Here is a 25,158-nt window from a genome sequence, read left to right on the forward strand (position 1 = left end):
TGCGTTTCAATCGTCCTTGGTGACCGCCCTTTCAGGCTCTTCTACTCGATATCCTTGTCTCTCTTCCTTAGCTGTCCTCCACACGATCCCCGTCGTCCAGATGACCAACGCAATCGAGCACCCGATCATTGCCCACATTCCCCGCGTGAACCGGGGTGCTAGATTCGCCGAATAGAAAATTATACTCCACCACGCATTGACCGCGTTATTGCCCATGTTCATGCTGGCGATTACCACCGACCGCTGTCGTGCATCCTGCGATCGCATCGCATCGTTACACCAGGCGAAGAACGTCGCCTGGCATGCGTACACAGCTCCGGCCCAATAGTACGCCCCGAACACGGTTGCGGTAGAGTCAAAGCGCGTCAGAATTAAGACGGATGTAACAACGCCAGTGATGCCGATGAAGTAGCTGACTAGGTATCGCTTTCCTTGCAGGACGTCGGTGAGCGTGGCCCAGAAGAGGGTCGAGACGATGCCAACTGCTGGGACTCCCGTCGGATAGTTGTTTAACTGGGACACGGTATAGTGGATTGTTGGGTGGGCTTTCATGTACAGTGCTAACAGCGAGTTCGAGGAGAAGGATTCCGTCTCTCCGGCAATGACCCATAGGATGACGAATCCCCACCAGTACCACGTGGTGAAGAGTTGTTTGATAAAGGCCCGGTTTACGGGTGCACGATTAGCATTGACTGTCGGGAGACGTGACACCGCTAGCTCCTTTTCTGCTGCGGTTAGGTAGGGAGCTGTTGTGGTGGTTGGGGTGTCGGGGAATAATAGTAGGCCGTAGATGGCTATGGGTAAGGTGATCAAGCCATCGATCTGGTTTGTGTTAATATCTTTTCTTGTCAGAGGGTGCAGGCCAAGCTACTTACGATGAAGAGCCATCGCCATCCTGACAGGCCTCTGACACCATCCAACGAAGAATGAATGCCGGTTTGAATGAAGCCGCCGAACATGGTTCCCGCGAGCCCCGAGGCTGTAAATATGCCGCTGCGTTTGCCCAGTTCCCGCTCAGTATACCATGAACCGAGGATATAGTGAGTTCCCGAGAAGGTGCTAGCCTCGGCAAGTCCAAGGAAGAATCGAATGGCCATAATGCCCTGGGGACTATGTACAGCTGCGGTCACCATAGTCAAGGCACCCCAGAACAGGACCATGGCGGGGAAGAAGATCCGCGGACGGAAGTACGTTAAGGCCAAATTGGATGGGACCTGGCCTATGATGTATCCCACCGTAAAGACTGTGTTGATCACATTGAGCTGATTGCCATGAAAGGCCAACTCCTCCTTCATACCCGAGACATAGGCGTTGGATAGGTTGGAGCGATCTAAGTAGTTGAAGAAATACGTCACGCAGCAGAATGATAGAATGAAGAAGTCAATCTTCACCACTAGCTTCTTTTCCGGGTCTTTGATTCCCCACATACTCGATCGGGGTAGTAATGAGAAGGATCACCCCGCGGTTATGCAGGGTCTGATCGCTATCTCATTCCTTTGGAAACGAGGTCAATTGCAAGCAAGTATTTTTTTGATATCGAAGTTGATTGGTGAACGGACGAAGGCGCTAGACCGCTTCTGATGGAAGTTGGCAGATGCCTCAGGCTGCATGTCACGCGGGACACATGGAGTGTCACGAGTTATGACAAGCCCTGGAACGTTCAGGCTGATAAAAATTTTAGGTTCGATAGACTCGAATGGGTCTGGAAAAGGTGACAATGGGCGATGCAACTCCACTCCACTATAAGCATCATCTGTGACCCAATGATTGTCTGGGTATAGTGAAAACTTTTTCACGTCATGCTCTTGGCATCAACACAGCCCCAGAAATGCTCACCGCTAGAGGCCCTCCACCACTGAGCGTCCGTCCAATGCGCTGCACCCTGCAGACTTAGCTCGGGCTTGTATTCTGCCGGCAGAAAAGCACACATCAGCGGTGACACATTGTCTCATCCCCTACATAACATTTATCCCTCACATTCTGCCTTTCCGATGCAACGTTTTTGGGCTTCCAACCACCCATTGCAAGACACGTCAGGATGGTGTACGGCCTATCGGTGAATTTACAGCTCACATGCTCACCTGCACAAGCTCTGTTGCCTTTTGAGTAAACATGGGTCTGGTGGCAGACATCCACCTGGACGGCGCTCCTGGTGAGCGCCTAGATGTCAGCCCATGTATAGATGACCCTACAGTCCCGGACTCCGACGCCAGCGGACCTGAAGAAGTGGATGAATTCAAAGACCGAAAGATGTCTTTCTACGATGAAAGAGGAGCCGCTCCTGCGACCCAGTTCAGCTTCTTTACATCGCAACTGGATTCTGTCATCCATTCGTCCACCATCCAGTCCCTGCGGTCGTTCTATAAACCCTTCGACACGCTGCTAGACACCACAGAACATTCCGGGCTATGGTGGCTCGATGTAACCGTCCCCACGGATGATGACATTGAAAAACTTTCGCAGATCTTTGACGTCCATCCGCTGACCACTGAAGATATCAAAATGCGAGAGTCGCGAGAGAAGATCGAATTGTTCGGTCGGTATTACTTTCTTTCCCTGCAGCCGGCCCGGCAAGTCGAGGCCGTCGATGGCACTCGATCTTCCTCTCCGAACGTGTATGCTATCATCTTTCGTGAGGGTGTCCTCAGCTTCAACTTCGGCAACAGTCCCCACGGGGGTCATGTCCGAAATCGGATCAAGGAGCACCGGAGCCATCTAGCATTGACCAGTGACTGGATCTCTTACGCCCTCATGTATGTTCACCTAACTGTGACTCAAATGCCGGCCTTCATGTGCTAATCTTCCCAGCGATGACATCGTGGACGGCTTCGCGCCTTTTATCAATCGCGTCCAAGCCGGCGTTGAATTGATCGAAGACGATGTGTCCATAACCCGGCCGGATGACATCGGTCTAGCACTTCACCGCATCCACCGATATCGGAAAGAGGTTCTGCAAATCCGCCAACTGATGAACGACAAAACCGACGTCATCCGCTGCTTCGATCGCCACTGCGGCTCGTTCGGTCCCTCAACCATGGATGTCACTTTGTATCTCGGCGACATCCGTGACCACGTGCTTTCCATGATGGCCGATCTGTATAATGCAGAGCAGATGCTGTCGCGAGCACAGGAGAAATATCTGAGTCAGTTAGCGTTCGATTCGACGCGCATGCGTAATGACATTGCGGCAACTCTTAGCCGGCTCACGGTCATCGGCGGGATCATTGTGCCAATGCAGTTTCTCATCGGTCTCTTCGGTATGAACGTAACTGTCCCGGGGCAGACTCCGGAGGACGAGGATTCGCCACCAGTCAACTGGTGGTATGGTATCTTGGGGGTGATTTTGGGTTTGATCTTTCTCGGGTTGATCACTGCGAAGCGGCTCCGATTTATTTAGACCTTCGCGCCTGTCTGCGTGCATGTGGGATTAAACAGTGTAGATAGTTTGTTAAGGGACATATCATATATATATATATATATACATACAGTTCAAGTTGTGCAAACAATTAAGGGCTTTATTACCACATCTCTCGGATTTGTATTGGCGTCGTGAATCATATGTATTGCTGCAGTACCAACCGATCGATAGCTCGAATATTCTTCTAGGCAGTCTCCGGCGCTTGTGCTTTCGAGGCACTTTCCTCCGTTTCGACCACACTACTAGTAGTAGTATTGGCTCAACGCCCTAAAGTTTGATGATCTCATGGACAACAACACCCATTCAGCCCAAAGACAACAAGCACCGGACATAAATAAATAAAACAGTAGGCCATACTCCCTTGCCCTTTATTCTCCCTGTTATCATGACTATACCATACAAGGCCGTAAGTAATTTCCCGCGGCTCATTTGTCTGCATTTCGGGAAGGTTCATCTTTTTCTTGTGGTAGTTGAGACCGGAACGTCAGAAGTTGGATAGGAAGCCTTTTTCTACAGCTCCATCCATGAAGGCATAAGTGACGCTTGGGAAAGTCTGCTGGTTGCTTGTTAAAGAGCTCTTGGTACATTTGTAGAAATATGCTTTACGAGGTATGGCATTGAAACCGTATGCTCAAATATTATCATGGTATGCATTATCCTAGTTATAGTAGTCGGATTGTAAGGGTAGCTTAACGATCATACGATGACTCAAGGAAAAGCCCTACCTGTCCATGCCCTGAAGAAGCAGTTACAGTAATGCCACCTTTCCTGCACAGTAACCGCATACGTCAACTATTAGCCCACCAGGGTAGACTAATGCAAGTCTACACAGGCTAAATTCGCCCCAGCCGTCTTTTTCTTCACGATGGACCACCCAGATCCCCTCAGTGATCACGCAGCTTGAAATATCGATCTAGGATTGGTCGAATCTCACCAGGTCTAACTGCAGCGACTGTTCGAGACCGGTTAAGCGATGGTGACAATTGCCGATCAGTCACGGTTGTTTGGATGACAGCCGTTATCCATGAAAGGCCAAAGCGTTGCTCAGATTGTTGATTTTGAGGGGAAACGTTACACTCAGCCAACGATGTGACTTATCATTGCATCCTCCTTCAATGGCGGAAGCGAAGGGAAAGTCCTAAACTGGTCTTCTTCCCCTGTTCCTCCAGTGCCTAGTGTGCTGTGTTCTCATTTCGACTCTCTTTACCTAGAAGACGTTGGTATACAAGGCGAAAATGGAGTTTGGGATATTTAACAGCGTTCTTGCCTTGCTGATCCTTCGCATCATCTATGAATACTATCGCGACTATCGCCTTCCCCCCGGCCCAAGACGTCTACCATTCATCGGCAATATCCACCAGGTGCCGCAAGTGTTGCCCTGGCGCATCTTTGATCAATGGAGCAAGAAATATGGCCCAATAATAAGCGCACAGTTTGGGCGGCAGACCATTATACTCATCGCAGACAATACTATTGCCCGAGAGCTGCTCGATAAACGAGGCAGCCTGTACAGCAATCGACCCAAACTGGTAATGGCCGATGATAACCTCGTGAAAGGTATGCATATTCTGCTGCGGCAATACGACGACCGTTTCCGACTGCATCAGCGGATGGAGGCCCCTGTACTTAGTCCGCGAGCGTCTTCCACCTACTATCCAATTCAGGACCTGGAGAGTAAGCAACTTCTGCATGAGCTTCTCTCGTCCAATGACTTCTCTCTTCATCTCGAGCGATATAGCATCAGTTTGCTTTACTCCTTGACATATGGATTCCGGGTAGAGACAGGGAATGAGCAAGATGTGGAAGATGCGCGTCGCATCCTACATAACTTCGTATATGCGTCTCGTGTTGGAACTTGGGCCGTAGATGCTCTACCTATGCTTAATTCCTTGCCAAAATTCCTGGCGCCGTGGAAGAAGATCGGTGAAGAATTGTTCCAGATCGAGTCAAGCCTCCATATGCGGAATATGAATAAAGGTCTGAGTAGCCCTGCATGGAACTGGTCTAAGGAGTTCTCTATCTCGAAGCAGGGACAGTTGATGCCACCACTGGAGCTTGCGTACGATCTTGGCATCCTGACAGAGGCAGGTCTTGAGACCACCTCAACTGTCATGAAGATCTTCGTCCTTGCGACTCAGGTGTACCCGCAATTTATCGCTGTAGCCCAACGCGAAATCGATCTCGTGGTCGGCCCTGACCGTCTCCCCACATTATCAGACAAGGATAGTTTGCCCTACATCTGTGCGGTAGTGGAAGAGACTCTCCGTTGGCGGTCAATTGTGCCCGGGGGCGTACCTCATGCTGCTCGGAAGGAGGACACGTACATGGGCTACCGGATCCCCAAGGACGCAACGATAGTTCCCTTGCATTGGTCAATGAGCCTCGATGGGCACCGGTTTGACAACCCGCTCGAGTTCCGCCCAGAGCATTGGCTAGCAGGGTCCGATAACGACCGATTCTCCAACTTCTTCGGATACGGGCGGCGGATTTGCACTGGAAGGCATATCGCGCGGAATTCCCTATTCGTGCTTGTGGCGCGCATTCTCTGGGCCTTTGATATCCGGCCACCTACTGGACCGGACGGCCAACCTAGAACCGTGGATGATATGGATTTTGGCTCGGGATTTGTATCTGCGCCAGCGCCGTTTGAAGCGGTCTTTGAGGCGCGCAGTGAGCAGGCTCGCGCGATTATCGAGAAGGAATGGGGATCTACGGAAAAGGATATCAATATCATCATGGATTCAATTAAGGAGAAGCAAAAGTCTATCGGACTTGATGTGAGGGGTTGAAAGGTTTGTACTTGAAGTATTACTATGCCGTAAATCATCTATCACCTTTAGCTGGGCTGGAATTTATTTTATTTCCCCAAAGGAATATTACGATGTGAGCCATTACAGACATTCCTTCAGAATAGCTAAGTTTGGGAGAATATTATCGCATCAGCATGTGTAGGTCAATTTCATGCATAATCAGGTCTAACAAATGTCATTTCCAAAGAACCACTAATTATACCTTCTGTTCTTGGGAATAACCACATAAAAGGGCTATTCGGCACGAAAGAGACAGGAAACTCCCCCCTATATCTCATTCACTACGTATAACCGCGGTCAAATGGCCTTTGAATAGGCGCCCATAGTCGTACAAAGAACAGCCTTGCTCATACCAAAGCTCACTCCACCATCAGTTGAACACCTCTCGCATCACGACTACCATGACGGCCGCTACCGACACCATGTATCCGACATCAACCACCCCAATCCAAACATCGGTCTTCGAGAGGTGTACCAGGTCAACGGTGATCACTTCAAACGCATGAGGGGCACAGAGGAGGGGATCGAGTATGAGCCCCAATGTCAAGCTATTAGCGCCAGCTAAATTATTGAGCTATTTTACAGAGTACTATGCGCTGTACTGTACTATTTTCATATTTCAGTACTTTTCAGAACCAATCATAAACCCAGAGGCTTCATCGTACCCACGTCATGTTTCCTGTTGATCCCCAAGCCTACCATCTAGGAATACGAAAACAATCAACTTTGTTGATAGGACGGCCTCAATATTATATTCTGAAACTTCTCCCTTCTAGGTATAAGTATTTTGAACAGAACTTCTTTTTTTTCATGTAGAAATGGCCATGAACATGGTCATCAGCGACGCTTTGGCCTCACAGAGACAACCGCGGACCCAGTCCGTACACCCTTTATTCAGTCTCGGCCTAAATATCCATATAATAGTTTCAGTACCTCATCGAGACTTTCAAGCTCGCGTTGATAATTTACGCGCAGTTGATGATAAGAATGCTTTGGTTCCTGTTGTTCACTTTAGGCATTGTCCTAGACACTGTTATACATTCGCTTCAACATCGCATTCCAGCACGCCCAAGCTGAGAAGTCGCCCACTCTCGAAGACAACAGAAGTAACCTTTCCAATGAACTGACTCTAATCGGATCCCAAGCCTCACTGGGAATTATCTCATTTCGAAAATGCACGGCGTAGAGGTAGTTGACTTTCTCGTTATTCAAATACCTATCAGCTTCCTCCGCCCTACTGAGTAGGAAGCACGCTATTGAGCCGTCAAGGTTTAGTTGTTGGGATTCAATTCGTCTGTGCGGTTCTAGTGTAATGATGCGACGGCGTAGATGCCGCCCAACCGATTTCAGGTCTTGTACTTTTCCTTCATCCCAGAGGTAGTTAAGGGCAGTGAGCCACAGACAAAAGGTCTCCGTGCTATACATTCCCAAGTTCCTGTCGGGTCAAGTAAGTATTGATTGGATTTGATCTATGCTTTTCCCCTCGTATATGCTGTAAAATCCACTACGAGGGACTCTTGGAAAGCTGGCCTGATGGTAGGAGTAATAGGCCTTGTAATCATGCCCAGCCTATTGACCCCACAGACGGTAGCAGTAGGTGTTGAATACAGAATAATAGTGACTGATTTCGTCTAGGCAGAGCTGCTCCATACACTCAAATATCCCCCTGCGAGGGTCGTTCTCCGGAAGAAGGATTCTCGCCAAGGTCAACAGATCATCTCTCATAGACTTCTGCAATTCATATTTTCCAGCACCATGAAGCATGAACAGGATAGCAAGGATATCATGGAACTGGCGATGATGGGTATTGTTGACAATCTCTCTGTAGGAGGATCTTGCAGCCTGTAATAGTGCTTGGGCGCTGGGCTCATCGCTTACGTTGAGTTTCTTCAGAGCGTCGAAGATAAGATTATGCTGCCTACTAAGCTTTTTGAGTTCAAGTTGTAGCTTTGGACTTCGTCCGCATAGCCCTCGGTGATCCGGTGCCCAAATACCGCGGGCAAAAGTCTCCTCGAAATGGATTCTTGTGTTGAACAGAAGTAACTGGAAATTCCTAAACTCGTAGGGTTGCTTGAGCCTGTCGAAATCAAATGGCAGGTCGATGAACAACACTTCCCTTCGATCTGGAGGGGTAGGGTCGCCATCAAAAGGTCTAACCCTCCTACAGAGGTTCTCGATCTCGGGGTTCTCGAAAAGTACATGGCCTACGAAAAACAAGCGAGACCATGTTCCCTCTCTTTCCGCGAGCTTAGCCCTGATGTATATCTTCTCCTGCAGGGATAGATTTTTGAATATCTTCAATTCGTCCAATCGAGTTTTCCACTGATAGGCTCTGGTGAAACATTACTATTCTATATAAAGTTGATTGGTCTAGAATACCTACGTGAGTTTGGTTTGGTACTCCGGTGGTTGGTCCTCAAAGTATGACTTGATCTCCTCCAGTGTCCATTTCTCAATCCGGTAAAAGTAACTGATGACAAAATAGCTTTTATCGGGCATCACGACGATCTGAGGGGTGACGACGTGCATGAAAATACAACAACTCTACTGGATTATCCTTAGGTGATGGGATCGTGCTGAGATTTCCTCTGGTTTGGGGCCCACGAAGTCCGAGGTATATGTATTGGAATATACCTTCTCCCATGGGAAAATGGGGCGGATGAGCAATTAGATCAAATTCACCTAGGGGCTGCTTTCTCTGTGGTAAGATTTCAGCCTGATTCTAACCAAAGCCCGAGCTTAGGGCAGTCATCGAGTGAGACTTAATGTCGCTGCGAGCACTGCATCTGCCGGCCTCCCTGATGTCGAGGTGGAAAACCATGCCGGTGAACGCTTCCTACTAAGCGGGGTTACGTTACCTTGGGGTTCAGCAGCGTACCATGCCAACCGAATCGATGAACATAGCAATATGTCCATGTCGGTAGCCAAGGGTCAATCGGCTCATCCTCGCTAGATGAAGCCACTCTCCTATGAATATTTTGCCACATCAGAACGCCAGAAGCCAACGTTGAGCGATAGGATACGCCGGCAAATTCCAATTGGCAAGGGACGACACTGCAGCTCAAACCCTTGGAGCGGGGAGACAATTGACATGAGGTTATCGTACTGTATTTAAATGCAGGAAATACTGTGGTAAGCTCCGCAATACTTTAGGGTCTGAACAATATCATTCTTGCAGTCCTGCGCAACGAGTAAGGTAATGCTTTAGGTAGATGTAGATTCCATGGATCCAGTCGGTTCATAAATCACATAGGTTGCCGTGTTGTAGTGGACGGTTCATGCGCCCGAAGTCATGACTTATCTCTGCTTGGCATGATGGATGACTTGCTGCTCCGTATCTTGCTCCGCCGCATGTCCCAAGTCTGACTACAAGGGAATTTAGGATGATTGGGATGGTAATAATCAGACCATAACAAGGGTAATGCCGGCACGATTCCGGAGCTTATCTTACAGTTTTTTCATCTTTCCCAGTTGCCCCACGCTGATCATTTGTCAATAGTATATACTCCATTTGTATAGGTCTGGAGTTTAACGCAGTACTGTATACATGTTCTGTTGTATACAATAGGAACATTACGACCGTCCCCACTCAATACAGTTGGCTCAATAGTATATTTAAGCTAAGTTCTTGGCAGTTAGATTGGAAGACCAGCATTGTTTGTTTGCGGGTTAGACCGATTTCGAGAATCGCTGTATCTATGGAAAGGCGTTGTATGAGAGGATCCTATTTGCGCTAGATTTCAAATCAAATGCATATGCATTTCTCAACACATTCAATTAAAGGTATATATTCCCTAACTATAGCCTGGATAGTAATTTTATAGCTTCTGATGTGTTTATTATATCTTAATGATAAGGCTCAGATACAGTTAATATATGGTACTTGAATAAGCCTTGGTGAGTTGAATACAACTAGCAAAATACTACTGTAGGATACAATTATACATAGAGAGTTCAAAGTTTGGTCACTTCTAATCGGGCAGAAACTCACACGTGGATTTCCTTTTTCCAGATAGAGCCTCGAAGTCGGTGTTTATCGAGAAAAGAAAGGAGGATGCGCAATATTATTGATATCTCACAGCCACAAGAACGCATCCCTTAATCGGTGACTATGCTGGAGAGCTGACTAACCCTACATTGTTGTTAGTAACCAGATACCAAGGGATAGGATTCCACTGGCGTAACCATATAGGAACTGATGTACTTCCTGTTTTGTATGACAAGAACATTGCGGCGCCCGCATTCAAATGCGGTTTGCTCAATAATATATTCACGCTAAGTTCTCGGCAGTGGGGCCGACAAACAATCGACGTGTGTTTGAAGGTCAGACCGATCTTGAGAATGATTGTATGTCTCCGATCACCCTCTTTAACAATTCCTTTAGCACTCCGTATTATGTTCCTATCTTGCTATGCTTGGCAATTCACCGAAATAGTGAAATGCAGGGAAGAAGCAACGAGTGGGCAGACTTACCTTGGGGAATATCCGAAGATCGGAGAACGTGGCTTCGCTTTTACAATCAACTATCGGGTATGTCTGCCGACAGCATAGCACCAACAATGGACGATAACAAGGACCCTCCGGGAACATCGGCGTATGCTAATCAATAGGATTCAGCGATATGCCGACACTAATCATGAATGGATCCAGCCAAGACGATTAGACCCTACTTGGCGTCGGGCTATCGCGACCAACGATAAGAGTGCTATCAGACAATTAAGAGATGCCTATCTCAAGCATCGTGCTTGTGACTAATGCCAAACCCGTACTGTGATATAAAGAGGAAGATCGGCGCCATTCGAAATGAGGAGGACAGACTTATTTCTCCATGTTTCTTGGTACTCTCCTCTCGCTGGCAGCCGTCGTTACCGGCGCTGCCATCCCCAATGGGCAGACCCTTTCTCTCAATGAAATTCCCTACTACGTGAGCGGCATTCCTGTGTCAACTTTGCAAGGGCACAATACCTCTGCATATACCCAATCTTTGACAGAGGGCATCGATTTGGTGCCATTAACCGTCATTCGTGTAGACCCTAACACGAAGTTGGAGTCGCTGCTATCGGACTATGTTGAGCGCGATGATGTCTTCCAGAATGCTTTTCTGCGTGCAGTCTATCTCACATCGTCCACTGTTGATGCCATTGACTCCCAACTGAGCGACTATGCGTCATTTCTCAAACCTTCCGGCACCGAATTACTGCTTGTTGATTCGGATGTACACACTGCTTCCTCAAATTCCACCGTCAAGGTCCAGTTAACCGAGGAGCTGCCAAGTGGGCCGTATTTTGTCTCCTTGTATACCGGAAATGTGTTTAGAGCGTACCGGTTATACCCCGACGATAACCTGGCTTTCATTCAAGCAGCAATTAGTGACGAGAAGGGAGGCGTCCTTCCCCTACCAGCCGTAACAGAAAATGCGATGACCAAAGACGTCGCTGTGCCGTCACGTCTCTATTATACACCAACCCCAGAAAAGCCATTGGCCGGTCTGAGACTGGGTGTCAAAGACATCTACCATGTTAAAGGTCTGAAGACGAGTGGCGGCAGTCGTTCCTACTATTACCTATACGGAACACAAAATGACACTGCCCCGTCGATTCAGAGGCTCTTGGACTTAGGCGCCGTCTTTGTCGGTAAAACCGGGACTGTCCAGTTTGCCAATGGTGACCGGCCTACCGCCGACTGGGTGGATTTTCATTGTCCCTTTAACCCACGTGGAGATGGATATCAGGCACCCAGTGGCTCCTCTTCCGGTTCAGGTGCGGCTATTGCAGCATATGACTGGTTGGACCTTGCTGTTGGTAGTGACACTGGCGGTTCGATGCGTTCTCCAGCAGCCGTTCAAGGAATTTATGGCAACAGGCCATCGACTGGTGCTATCTCTCTGGATCATGTCTTGCCCCTCTCCCCGGCGCTGGATACAGCGGGTGTCTTCGCCCGAAGTGCCTCACTATGGGCCCATACTGTGAAAGCTTGGTATCCTCATTTCCGGCACAATTTTACGTCCTACCCTCGGCAACTGCTCCTGGCCGGTGGTGGATGGGATGGTAAGGGCATCAGCCCCGAGGCCCATCAAGGTCTGACCACATTCGTACGTGGGCTTGAAGGATTTCTCGGAACTAATCATACCGAAGTTGACGTGTCGCAGCGATGGCTTGACACACAATCCCCCAGTGCACCGAGCTTGGAAGAGATGCTCAACCTGACCTATGCCACCCTTACTTCTGTTGATCAATTCAACCACCTGGCCGTCCCGCTCTTTGCTGACTATAAAGCACTCCACCGCGGTCGCCAGCCTTTCATCAACCCTGGCCCATTAGCGCGTTGGCAGTGGGGTCAAGCCAATGGGGGAAACACCTCGTACGAGGCTGCCCTGCGTAACATGACTACTTTCCGAAACTGGTGGGAGAAGTCTGGGTATGGCCAATCTGACGAGGCCTCTTGCTCCAAGACGCTCTTCGTCAGTGTGTACTCGGTCGGCACGACCGACTACCGTAACCAATACTATGATGCACCCACTACACCACCACTGGGATTCTCGATCGGACGGATTGCGGTACTAGGTGGTGCACCTGAGGTTGTTGTCCCTGTGGGAGAGTCTCCATACAACAGTACTATCTCCTTACAGACCGAGTATTTACCCGTGAGTGTTGCGCTGCAGATGGCGCGAGGATGTGATCATGTCCTGGCTTCCTTGGTCGCAGGGCTCGAGAAGAAGGGGGTCCTCCGACCTGTGGGTACAGGCTCCCGGTTGTACTTCTAATGAAGTGTGCTGTTGTGAACACAAGATGGGGTTATTAGGACTATGTATATACTAAAGCAGCGGGATATATATAACGAAGGGTAATGACAATTCAGAGTTACTGTGTACTAAGTATCAGAAAGGAGAAGCGAACTCCTTGATAAGCTGACTGCTCAACATCAGCAGCATGCAGATAATCTCTTCATTTAGAAATATAGTATTCGCCCAACAACAAGTGCCGTGACACTGAGACACTGAGAATGTTTATGCCTAAGGCGACTGATTTCAGGCTGACGGCAATATCCCCTGTGACCGCCTTCGCATCTATTGCCGTACACGGTATTTCCATCCATGCGATTTACTTGTTGAAGTCAACCGCCATTCGCCCCGTGGCCTGTCCCTTTCGCAGTTTCTCTACTGCTTCAGGCAACCGGTCAATTGGATAGACTTCGCAGATTTGTTGAAGCTTCCCCCGCCGAGCAAAGTCCAACGCCGCCACCGTATCCTGTCGACTGCCCACCAAGGTCCCTTTGATTGTCAGATTCTTGAAGATGAAGGCATTGGGATCTCCCCCGATGTTCATTGCGCCAGTTGGACCCAGTCCGATACACATGACCACCGCTCCAATGCGATTGCCAACATATGATAACGCTGTTCGGTAGGCCGCAGGAGCTGTGACGAATACTCCGTGCGCCCCTACACCGTCTGTTGCTTCAATCACAGCTGCGGCAGGATCGGATGTTTCCATGAAATCGACGAAGACTTCTGCGCCCATCTCCAAAGCTAATGCCCTCTTTGATTCCCCTGCATCCACGACAACTGGACGCATGCCCATCGCCTTAGCGAGCTGCACGCCCTGAATACCCACCCCACCACCGCCGCCAGGAAACACAGCCCAATTTCCCGGCTTCAGCCCAGATTCCGTCAGAGAGCGATAGATGGTGGATGCGCTGCACATAATAGGGGCTGCAACCTCATCAGGAATGCCATCAGGGATGGGCGATGCGTATCGGGCGGGAGAGACAATATATTGTTGATAGGTCCCTATTCCGTCAGTGACCGACCTCGCGAAACAAGGCAATACGGCTATCAGGGAAAGGGGGTAGTGCCCTACCAGGTGCCATCAAGCCAGCGTGGATAGCGGTTCGGCAATACGTCTCCTTATCTCCCCAGCACAATTCACACGCACCGCACGTATCGAGGAGTGGCTTGATGCCCGCCCGATCGCCTAGCTTGAAGTTCTTCACATTTGCGCCAACTTTCACCACGATCCCAGCACCCTCGTGGCCCGGAGAGCGAACGCCAAAAGTTGACATCGGCGGAGTTCCTAGGTCGCCTTGCATCATATGGAGGTCTGAGGAGCAGATGCCGGTGATGTTCAAGCGGATTAAGATGTCATCGGGTCCTGGGGCAAAAGGTGTTATGAATGCTCTTCCATTCGCGTTGCGTACGGCTTACCTGGCTCCGGGACCGGCACCATCTCGACTTTAACCTCGAAGTTCGGACCTTCATTGACGACTACGCCTGCCTTACAGTGGGAGGGGATTTCGAAACCGGGAGAGGGCATTTCGCCAGACATTTTCATTGTAAATTGCGATAATCACCACGGTGCTGTATGCACAAGATGCGATCGGATTACAGGAGCCTGTCACTGCGCGATTGGAGACGTAAGACATAAGACATAGCGAGTACGGGAGCATATATCCTTCACTGCACAGCGGAATGTCGCCGCGATGTCCGATGTGCCCCAGCTTCCCCGCACAGGTGGGTGGAGTTCTGCATATTATGATATATCCGGATATCCGACCGCTGCACATCAATTGTGCTGTAATGTGCACGCCATGTCGTGTTTAGTGTTTATACCTTCACTCCAATGGTGTCGCTACGAGGACTTGTGTCGGTGACTACGACGCTTGGTGACACATCAAGGTTTAACTCATATTTTTAACGTTTCAAGGGAAACATCTACATTACAAATGCTCGTCAACTTATTCACAGTCATCCCAGTCAGTCGGGTGCTACTCGTATATCCCCCACCAAACCGTATAGAAGATCAACAGGGACATGAGTATCGTCAGAATACCTGCCCCCGCCCGATTGGCCGTGCTGGTAGTCATTCGGCGGCTATGGGGTTGGGGGTCTGTTGATTTGATTCCGCCACTAGGATCTCCCTTGCTGGTACCCCCGTTGTCCGCTGTCAGCGGAGGATCTACGCCCCCAACGAGGGTCGCTTGTATCACCTCCAGTGAAGACATCTGGACACCCACATCATCACTCTCATCCCACTTCCCTGAAGTCCATTTCATACCGCAGGTCGAGTGATCCGAGCCCCCGGTGCACGTTCGCGCTGCCGCACTTGCTGAAGTGCGTAACTTCGGCATCACTTGGTCAAAGATAAATGGAGCGACTTGAGCAGATGCTGCCATCCACCGGGCCAGGTACCCCTTGAACGACCGCTGATCAGTCTGGCAAGTGTTGATGGGCTCACAGGCTCGTTCGTACAAGACATCATTATGGAAGTATACCTTCGTGGCGTCAAGGATGCGTTGCGTTCGTTCCTTCCAGATGGGATCGCCATCGGTCTGACTCTCATTAGCCTGAATTTTTGTTATACTACAACAAGACACACTTACCAGGTTATACATGCTTGCGGCACCAAATAGATACACCCCGGAATTATACGTCCACTGAAGATAGTTGAACTCCGAACAGTTCTTGAGTTCGTCCGCCCCATCCAGGAACAGATAATCGTCGGTTATGAACCCGACTGACTCCGTCCAGTCCCATGCTCGAACAGCCCAATCGGCGTATGTTTGATTCCCTGTATACCTTGCCAAGCGCGCAGCCAAATTGAAAAAGCAACCGTTGGCAATGCTGTTTTTGTAATGATATCCGTTATTGAAGGTAAATATTTGCCACCTCAAGCCTCCTCCGCAGGTCTCAGGGCTCCATCGCGCGACCTGGGTGTTGAACACCGCTTGCACCATGGCTAACCACCCTGGTTGCCCTTCCGGTGGATTCGGAAAGTTTCGCTCGGCGGCTGACATGGCTGCAAAGGCCCAGAAGGCCTGGTCGTCATTGCCTTCGGCGTGTGTCTGGTTGGCAGGCATAAACGTCCCATCGTCGCCTGCTTGCCAGGTCACAGCCTCCATGATCATGTCATTCCACCGGTCGTCACCCGTGTAATACCAGTAATCAATCAGAGAGTTGAACATGGCGCCAGCTTCCCACCAATAATACGGAGCAGGTAAGACGCCGGGTACGTCGCCTGCACATATAGCAAACACGGGCCCAAGCCCGCCGCTTATTGTCAATCTTCGAAAGTCCGCACCGTATAGTAATGTAGATTCACTGTACCTGGATTCATGCCCGTGTAGTGAGAGAGCATGTTATTAGCGATCGCATAACTGGCCTGTTTCACCGATTCTGCCAGTGTTAGCAGCGTTCCAGCCCAATGGGGTCTGCAGCACCTCACCAGGATTCTCTACATCCATCTCGATAGCCTGTGCGCTGGCAAGCAGCGCCAGGATGGCACACCATTGTTTTCGCATTGTGAGTCGATTTTTAGACGATAGAGCTGACGGGCAAGATCAGTGTAAGAGTCCATTGAGTCCACCGAGATTATTATAATGGTCACCGGCATTCCAGTGATAGGAATGCAGTGGTTGCGTGGAAACACCCGTCGCATTCCGATGCGATACGTGATCGAGCTGAGCCAACTACATGAAACCCATATATCGTTGAAAACAAGTCGATACGCATTTTAGGACTTTACGGATCAACTTATATGTCATTCCCGCCGAATGAGCACAGGGGGCTCTCTACAAATGTGGATCGATGTACGACATCAATTGACGAATAGGGCAAGGCTACATTCCAACCAGAGCTCAAACAACAACAACCTGGAACACCACGCGACGAGTGCCGATCTCCTGTCTAATGATGCGCACTTGAGCGGATCATGTCTGTCGCGCGCTCGGCTACTGCATATGTCATTGCTTGGATATTACCCGACGTTTCCAAGGGAAAGATGCTGGCATCGACCACTCTTAAATTGCGCGTGCCATGCATCTTCAGTTGGGGGTCCACTACTCCGCCTAAGTCTGCGGGCATCACGGCATATGTGCCCACTGGATGGAAGTCGTGGAATAGACAATCTTTAACTACCTCCTTAGCTTTCTCCAGATCTGCCAGATCCACCGCCGCCTCAGGTACTCGAGCGCCGGGTTTGAGTAACGAGCTAAAAGGCTGCGTACCAGCGATCCTGTCCAGGAACTGAGTGTGGCGGGCGAGGACTTCTAAATCTAAGGGGTGAGATAGATATTTGGGGTCGTAGACGTGCTTCTCGCCCGGGTTGGCCGATCGGATATGTATAGATCCACGCGAAAAGGGATGATTGAGTAAGGCCATGATGCTGATGTAGTTCTCCGGCAAGTCCTTCGAGAGTGCATAGGCCATTGTACTCACTCCAGGCTTTACATTGACTTGTGAATTCAGGAACATATATTGCGCGGAGCCCGTCTGATCATCCCGGAGCATCTGTCGTAGGATGTTGTATTGCTGCTGCCGACCGGGCGAAAATTGTTCAACCTGCGGGCTGTCCAGATACTGCGTCAACAGATCATCTACCGCTCGCGTGGAACTTGTCCGTCGTGGTCAACAATTGGTAGATAGGCCACACTAACGGGCATGCCCGTCAAAGGACCAGGGCGGGTCTTTTCATAGAGCTCAACCAGAGGCTGGACCACACCTGGATGCCTGCAGAGATTTGCCCGTCTGCCACTTCGAAGTTAATGGTACACATACGATGATCCTGAAGATTCTCTCCGACTCCAGGTAGATCGAGCACCACCGGGATACTGTGTTTTTTCAATAGATCTGCGGCGCCAATGCCAGACAGATCCAGTAGCTGCGGGGAATTCAGAGTTCCGGCACTGATAAACACTTCACGCGTGGCAGAGACCGCCAGTTGCTCACCATCTTTGGTCTGAATCTGAACCCCCGTAGCAGTCACCTGGCCGTCGTCGGATTTCGTCAGGGCCACTCGCTCTACCATGGTTTCAGTGAACAGATGAGGTTTTTGCGCTGTGCGACGTCCGGGGCGTAGCAAGCCCCAGCATATCCCTGGTGGCCTGTTTCCCTGTCAACTGAGAGTGGCAGCGTAAACGGTCCCACGGTGCGGCCAGTGATCGGGTCTGCGTGAGTGTCCCAACCCAAGTGGGCAAACGTCTCATTCCAGGTCTGATTGAATGGGGTATAGACGTCAGGATGACAGACTGGGACTGGACCTTGATTGCCCTGATTGTCTGCCTTCATGTACTGGTCCAGAGACAGTAACGCACTGGTGGTCTCACTGGGCGGCGTGTACGTATGGAATTTACGCAGATATGGAGCCATGGCATCGGGCTCCCACCCGTCGTTGTCCAGGGATTCCCACGCCTCGAAGTTGGCGTGTGATGGATACGCCACTATGGAGAAATTCAATGCCGAAAAGCTACTAACTATCCAGCCTCGTGGCTGGCCCATTTGACGATTGTTTGCATGAACTTGGTTTGAGCGCTTGTCAGTAAGTGCCATGGCCCAGACACGTCAAACACGACTGACCTGTGGCTCGGTCAAGTAGTTCCAGTCGAAATCCGGATCTCCGAACATGGCGCCTAGTAGGCCCGGAGTCTCGACGTGCAGGTCTCCCATATGATTAGGCCCGGCTTCGACAAGGAGAACATTGGCAGTGGCATCTTCGCAGAGACGCGAGGCTAGCACTAGACCGCCAACTCCTGCGCTGACAATGATAAAGTTGTATGGTTGTTCGCTGGCGATCATGGTTGAGGGGCGCTCGCTGATCTAGCAACCGACCTGGACTGGTAATTCAGAAGCTGACGGACGGCTCTCTAGGCAACGTGGGCCATTTTATAACCGCAGGCAACTTGCACGAAACTTGCCTCGTTGGCAGGCCCTATTACGGCATAAGCAAACGGCTCAATCAGATCAGCGGGATCCTGCCTTTGGTCGTTGGGAGAAGTCGATCCTCACCTGCAACTCGGTGTCGATTAGTTCTAACGGCGGTATTTCATGATCGCGTTGCATCTACACGGGCGCCAGAGGACTCCCGGTGTTGAACTAATTTACTAGCGACGACTTTGTCCTTGAACGAAACCGACTCTATCATGCGTACAGCCGTTCACAGGGGGTGCATGGAGTATGACATGAAAACAAGAAGAATGAAGGTGTGGGCGTGAGCCCAGCTTCTATAAGAACCTATGGACAATCACGATCGGATAGGGTTCGGTAAGGTAAGACCAGTCTTACCCCACAATTCATTAAAGCCCGGAAATTGTGACAAACGAGTATGGGCCCGCGGCGTTGCACCCGATATCTTATTTTGCTCGCTTGGCTAATGCTACCCAACGACACTTTGACAGGCAAAGAATGGCGTTGTCTATGGTAACAGAAATACCACCAGGCACGCGGGTACTATCGGCAGGATAGCCGATTCTTCATCATGGTTCCATCGCTCCATCGGCATCGTGACATACTCTATGTAGCGTCACCGACGATCTCTCGGGATGACCCGAACACGATGTAACCATGCAGTGCACCGACACTGCTGCCTGTGAGATTCGAGTGGATCGGGGTCGCTTTCTGAATGGGTTGTTATTTCAACATAAGTTTCGAAATCCGGAGATTGCTTGCCAAGTGTAGGGTGTCTTGAACCTTTACGAAAGTATGTAACTTCAGCCCTTGCATATATTTCCTCGCTCGCGCACTTCTGGCCGTTCGCCCACGATCCTCAACCAATCTACGGTACATGGGGGTCATCCAGTAATATGCATATACGAGGTTTCCTCCCAGCGGTTGCTCTGCTGCCATTCAGCATAGCTTCTGTTACCTCCCCTGGTGACACGGCTGTGATTCCTGGATGGCATCTGCAATCCGCCCTTCACGCATCGAGTAACCTGACCGATCTCTCCCTCCCGACTGCTCACAATGTTGACTCCTGGTATCGGGTTGGCGCCCGGGCTACTGTCATGGCAGGGCTGATTGAAAGTGGTGTTTACAATGACACCCACCTATTCTACTCTAATAATCTGGCAACGGTCGACCAGGCTATTTTCCGCGTCCCGTGGCTATATCGCGAGGAGCTCAGCCTTCTCACGCCTCCGAAAGAACAACACATGTTCCTCGTCACTCACGGTATAACTTCCAAGGCGGACATTTACTTCAACGGAAAACAGATTGCCTCCAATGCTACCCAACAGGGATCATACGGTGGTCATCGCTATGATATCACACCCTTTGTTCGTACTGGAAAGAATGTCCTGCTTATCCAGGCTCATCCGACAAACTACCTCCGTGACTTTGCTCAGGGCTTCGTGGACTGGAACCCCTACCCGCCCGACAATGGAACGGGTGTATGGCGCGATGTGGAACTCAAGCAGACTGGACCGGTGTCTATGTCGTCGCCACGAATCTTAACGGACTTCACTGGCTTGCATACCGAGAATGTAACTGCCACCATTAAGGTGGACGTGGAAAACCATGAAGATCACATTGTCAGTGGTGCTGTGCATGGCACCGTCCAGACGAAGGACAATGCATCCCAGGCGGTCGCGTTTTCCAAGGAATTCAAATTAGAACCGCATAGGAACGCGACTATCTCGGTGAACGTACTGCTGAAGAATCCCAAGATATGGTGGCCAGCTATGTGGGGTCAACAGCCACTGTACACAGTTCAGGTTAAGACCACTGTCGGCCAGAATGAAGTCTCAGATATCGCACCACAAACGCGGTTCGGAATTCGACATGTTACGTCAAGAGTTAACTCGCATAACGACACCGAGTTCAGCGTCAATGGGTACCCGTTCCACGTCAGGGGAGGTGGCTATAGTCCGGACATGTTCCTCCGGTTCGACCTTGAGCATTTGCGGAAGATCTTCCGTTACATGCTGGATATGGGTCTGAATACGGTGCGTTTGGAAGGAAAACAAGAACACCCGGAATTGTATGACCTTGCTGATCGCATGGGATTGATGGTGATATCGGGATGGGAGTGCTGCGACAAATGGGAAGGATGGGATGTAAGTGGGACGCTTGCCTATAGTAGCTGCAATGGCTAACTGGTGCAGTACAACAACGAAGCGGATGGAGTTAAATGGGCAGAGAAAGACTATCCGGTTGCCGAAGCTACAATGCTGCATGAAGCCAACATGATGCAGGCTCATCCCTCGATGCTGGCCTTTCTGGTTGGATCAGACTTCTGGCCCAATAAGAAGGCCACAGATGTGTATGTCAACGCTCTGAATCGCATGGACTGGCCCAACCCGATCATTGCATCGGCAAGTAAGCGTGGCTATTCCGAGATTCTGGGACCGTCTGGCATGAAGATGGATGGGCCGTACGATTGGGTACCGCCCAATTACTGGTACCATGATAAGCTGGGGGCAGCATTTGGTTTCGGCTCAGAGCAGGGGCCCGGCGTGGGAACACCCGAGCTCGGCAGTTTAAAGCAGTTTATGTCTCACCAGGAATTGCAAAACCTGTGGATGAAGCCAGACGAGCCTCAGTGGCACATGGGTAAGAATGACTCGCCTTTCGCAGACCGCTCCCTGTACAACGAGGGACTTTTTGCGCGGTACGGGCCACCGACCGGACTGGAAGACTATCTTCGGAAATCGCAGATGATGGATTATGAAGCGACGCGAGCGGAATTTGAAGCATTCGCTGTACGCCAGAATGCAAGTCGCCCGGCCACTGGGGTGGTTTACTGGATGTTGAACAGCGTCTGGCCCAATCTACATTGGCAGCTGTTTGATTATTACTTACGACCGGCCGGATCCTATTTCGGGACCAAGGTGGGTGCCCGCTTGGAACATGTCGCTTATGATTACGAAGCGCACACTGTTCATATCATCAATCATTCCCTGGACAAATCCGGAAAGCGGACTGTCACCGTGGACCTGATTGATATCGATGGCAAATCTATGCACCATGAAAAGGTCGCTGCATATACCACCCCAACCGCATCGAAAACGGTAACAGCAGTCCCAGACATAAAGAAAATCAAGGGCGTTGGCTTCCTGAGATTAACCCTTCAGGACGCGGAGAAGGGCACCACCCTGAGCCGCAATGTCTATTGGCTCCCACCCAACACTGAGAGCCTAGACTGGGACAACTCTAACTTCTACACCACGCCCGTCACTAAATACACCAACCTCACTGCGTTGAACCAGATGCGTACCGCATCTGTGTCCGTAAGTGTGAAGACGACCCCCTCGAAACAAGGCTCAACGCTGGCCAAGGTGACGCTCGAGAATAAGTCCGATGTGCCCGCCTTTTTTATGCATTTGATGGTTACCGACGAGAAAGAGCAGGAGCTGGCGCCGGTATACTGGTCTGATAATTATGTTACTCTTTTCCCGAAAGAAAAGCTCACGTTGACGGTGGAGTTTGAGGGAAAGAAGTGGGTAGCTTCGTTGACTGGTGCGAATGTGGAGAAGACAGAAATCGGCCGGGGTTAGGCTATGACTGTGATGAGTAGAATTTGGATGGATAGTGCCTGATCTTGTGGCTATTATCTCTCTGGCTCTTCGATGTTGCTTTACCTGGATGACGGCACCTGTAGCTAGAAAACTCATATATATTCAGCGGATCAAATAACTACACATCAATATTATATGGATTAAATTGCTTCGCACTGGTGCGTCCTTGACCACCTCATATAAAATGGACAACCGAGAGAATACATAGAACCGAAATGATGCTGTCCAATGCAGCTGCATCCTACTCCAGTCTCGATGCCACTCACTTACCTTTCAACACACCCTCGACAACCTTACTATGCTGCACCAATAACTCATCCTTCAATCGTCTTCCAATGAGCTGGATATGGCATGGAGCACCTTCAACCTCTTTCGGGATATCTGTACCTCATTAGCACGACTTTTCTCCGCTGTCTGAATAGGTCACTCACACTTGGGAACGTATTCAATATCACGAACGAAATCAGCATCAGCTGCCTCATCAGCAGTCCCGAAGGGGAGAATGCATGCCGGATACTGCAAGTGATTAGAACCAGATATCCCCAAACATGCCAACGAAGAACATACATCAACCAAATTAGCCAGCATCGTGTAGATCGGCAACCCGAACGTATCGTGCACAGGCGCACAACTCTGATGTCCCGGTGCCAGTATCACGTCGAGCTCATTATCCAGGAACACCTTTCTTATCGCCGCGGAAGCATCCGCCTTCTGAACATTCAGGTCATATAGCTGTCGCAATGTAGGCTCCGGACCTGCTCCGTTAGGGTCATATGTGTATTTCAAAGACGGGACCCAGGGCTCCTCGCTTGCTGCGAGATGGCCCAACGGTATCCTGTCAGGATCCATCTGGAAGAATTGCATTGCGATATCGCTTATCTCTTTGACTGAGGGGCACTTCCCGGTTAGATCAATGATCTGATGGCCTGCTGCGGCAAGCTTCTGCGTTGCGGTTGAGAGTGTCCGCTGGATGTTGGGGTGATATGGCCTCGAGGGATCCTCCGGGAGAAGCCCGATTGTCAACGACGACTTAAGCGGCTCAGTGGGAATCGACCATGGCAGGCCATGCACCTGGTCGTCGACATCCTCGGGATGCGAGTCGGCAACGACTTTGAAAAACAAGTCCGCATCGCGAACAGAATGGCACAACGGGCCAGCCACAGGCGCTATGCCCGTAAGACCCGGTCTGGCTGCACTCGTCTGTCCCGCAAAGGGGACTCTCCCTCCACTCGGTTTAAACCCAATCACCCCACAGCATAACGCGGGAATGCGGATCGAACCCCCGATATCAGTGCCCACGCCTAAAAGCGACCCGCGCAGCGCGACCAGCGCACCTTCGCCGCCCGAACTGCCCCCTGCTGCCAGATTCATCCGGTGAGGATTCAACACCCGCCCGAAGATATTGTTATGCGACTCGGCGGTCATCAACGTCTGCGGGATATTCGTTTTGACGTAGAGCACGGCACCAGCGGCGAGGAGGATATCAACGAGAGCGGAATTCGTCGTCGGGGCAGGTTTATCTATGAAGGAGACGAAGCCCAACGTCGACGGGATACCGGTTAAATTGAAGCAATCTTTCAGACTGATGGGTAGGCCGTGCAGCGGTCCGATTGTCTTGCCGGTTGTGGCGAGATGCTCGTCGAGCGCTTTGGCGCGGGCGAGGGCCACATCGAAGAATGTCTCCGTTAGACAGCTTGTTAGCTGCTGGGCTATTGCTGCGCGTTTACTGAAGGCTGTTGTAACCTCCACTGCGGTGTATTCTTGGTTCGCGATTTTGGCGAGGAGGGCTGTGGCGTCTTCTGTCGTGGTGATGGAGAGTTCGCGGGCCGTGAGGAGTCCCGTTTGGGCTGGGATGTCGAGACAGTTGAGATTGGGGTCTGAGGTGAGTTGGGACTGGATTGAGGCTGGGAGGCGCCATTCCGGGGGGATTTTGGATGCCGCTGTGGCTTGTTTGGTGAGGGCCTTTTCATGCCAGGATTGGATGGTCATTGTGTCGGAACGATCGATTGGCGATAGAAGCTCCGAAACGGGGGGGGGTAGGCTTTAATGGCTAGGGGGTTGGTAAGACGGCTTTATATCATGAGGCTGGAGTTCCCCTCATCTTAGCTGCATGAAGAGGGGTTCGCTGGTGGAGCGTTTGCTAGTGATATGTACAGTCATAGGTCGATCTGGTCTTTACGTAGGCGCTAACTTGAGAGGCTGCAGGTGTCCCGAGGTTCATGCATGGAGGGACATCCAGCATATGCTGACTGGAATTTTGTAATATGTTGGAACTTAGGACTTTTACCGGAAGTGACCAGGTTATGACAAGATCTCCACATATGACTTATATTGCGTGTTGAAGATCTACTCAGGTATCATGATTAGGCTTACGAGGTGTTCCTATGGTCTGGCCATATTCAAAAGTCTCGTAGAGTAGCATCGAGCTCGTCAGTCCGGTTCTCTCACCAAGTAGGACCATTAAAGTGTGTGGGATTATATTACTGGCGACGACCCCTAATGCCGAGATCCAATATCTTTCGAGCCTGTCGCAATTGGGACTTGTGAGCCATTGTCGCAGACTACCAGCAAATCATGCAGTCATCCAACAGGGGTTAAGAAGAAGAAGAGGGTGAGGAGGAGGAGGAGGAGGAGGAGGAGGAGGAGGAG

General features: G+C 50.5%; 9 protein-coding genes across 9 annotated transcripts; 4 read left to right on the forward strand and 5 right to left on the reverse strand.

Moving 5' to 3' along the window:
* Positions 1–6: 6 nt before the first annotated feature.
* On the reverse strand, positions 7–1,427 carry ABOM_004607 (putative MFS pantothenate transporter; the record flags this gene model as incomplete). The annotated part of the gene is made up of 2 exons (XM_022531736.1): positions 7–822; positions 876–1,427. 2 exons carry the CDS (start codon positions 1,425–1,427, stop codon positions 7–9), a joined length of 1,368 nt encoding a protein of 455 aa, XP_022390267.1.
* A 685-nt stretch (positions 1,428–2,112) lies between these two features.
* Positions 2,113–3,397, forward strand: ABOM_004608 (magnesium transporter CorA family protein; the record flags this gene model as incomplete). Its single annotated transcript, XM_022531737.1, has 2 exons — positions 2,113–2,753; positions 2,809–3,397. The coding sequence occupies 2 exons, from the start codon at positions 2,113–2,115 to the stop codon at positions 3,395–3,397; spliced, it is 1,230 nt and encodes a 409-aa protein (XP_022390225.1).
* A 1,256-nt stretch (positions 3,398–4,653) lies between these two features.
* Positions 4,654–6,207, forward strand: ABOM_004609 (cytochrome P450; the record flags this gene model as incomplete). Its single annotated transcript, XM_022531738.1, has 1 exon — positions 4,654–6,207. The coding sequence occupies one exon, from the start codon at positions 4,654–4,656 to the stop codon at positions 6,205–6,207; it is 1,554 nt and encodes a 517-aa protein (XP_022390224.1).
* Positions 6,208–11,056: 4,849 nt separating this feature from the next.
* Positions 11,057–12,991, forward strand: ABOM_004610 (amidase; the record flags this gene model as incomplete). Its single annotated transcript, XM_022531739.1, has 1 exon — positions 11,057–12,991. One exon carries the CDS (start codon positions 11,057–11,059, stop codon positions 12,989–12,991), a length of 1,935 nt encoding a protein of 644 aa, XP_022390162.1.
* Positions 12,992–13,328: 337 nt separating this feature from the next.
* Positions 13,329–14,555, reverse strand: ABOM_004611 (zinc-dependent alcohol dehydrogenase; the record flags this gene model as incomplete). The annotated part of the gene is made up of 3 exons (XM_022531740.1): positions 13,329–14,014; positions 14,085–14,375; positions 14,429–14,555. 3 exons carry the CDS (start codon positions 14,553–14,555, stop codon positions 13,329–13,331), a joined length of 1,104 nt encoding a protein of 367 aa, XP_022390163.1.
* Positions 14,556–14,988: 433 nt separating this feature from the next.
* ABOM_004612 (glycoside hydrolase family 76 protein) lies at positions 14,989–16,521 on the reverse strand (the record flags this gene model as incomplete). The annotated part of the gene is made up of 4 exons (XM_022531741.1): positions 14,989–15,552; positions 15,604–16,238; positions 16,328–16,396; positions 16,446–16,521. The coding sequence occupies 4 exons, from the start codon at positions 16,519–16,521 to the stop codon at positions 14,989–14,991; spliced, it is 1,344 nt and encodes a 447-aa protein (XP_022390160.1).
* A 385-nt stretch (positions 16,522–16,906) lies between these two features.
* On the reverse strand, positions 16,907–18,793 carry ABOM_004613 (GMC family oxidoreductase; the record flags this gene model as incomplete). Its single annotated transcript, XM_022531742.1, has 5 exons — positions 16,907–17,578; positions 17,656–17,720; positions 17,777–18,102; positions 18,198–18,529; positions 18,575–18,793. 5 exons carry the CDS (start codon positions 18,791–18,793, stop codon positions 16,907–16,909), a joined length of 1,614 nt encoding a protein of 537 aa, XP_022390161.1.
* A 1,004-nt stretch (positions 18,794–19,797) lies between these two features.
* On the forward strand, positions 19,798–22,488 carry ABOM_004614 (putative glycosyl hydrolase; the record flags this gene model as incomplete). Its single annotated transcript, XM_022531743.1, has 2 exons — positions 19,798–21,048; positions 21,097–22,488. 2 exons carry the CDS (start codon positions 19,798–19,800, stop codon positions 22,486–22,488), a joined length of 2,643 nt encoding a protein of 880 aa, XP_022390164.1.
* Positions 22,489–22,771: 283 nt separating this feature from the next.
* ABOM_004615 (putative general amidase) lies at positions 22,772–24,498 on the reverse strand (the record flags this gene model as incomplete). Its single annotated transcript, XM_022531744.1, has 3 exons — positions 22,772–22,890; positions 22,941–23,025; positions 23,077–24,498. The coding sequence occupies 3 exons, from the start codon at positions 24,496–24,498 to the stop codon at positions 22,772–22,774; spliced, it is 1,626 nt and encodes a 541-aa protein (XP_022390165.1).
* Between the last annotated feature and the right edge of the window lie 660 nt (positions 24,499–25,158).

This window comes from Aspergillus bombycis (assembly GCF_001792695.1).
Source record: "Aspergillus bombycis strain NRRL26010 chromosome Unknown contig00031, whole genome shotgun sequence".
NCBI classification, from domain to species: Eukaryota; Fungi; Ascomycota; class Eurotiomycetes; order Eurotiales; family Aspergillaceae; genus Aspergillus; species Aspergillus bombycis.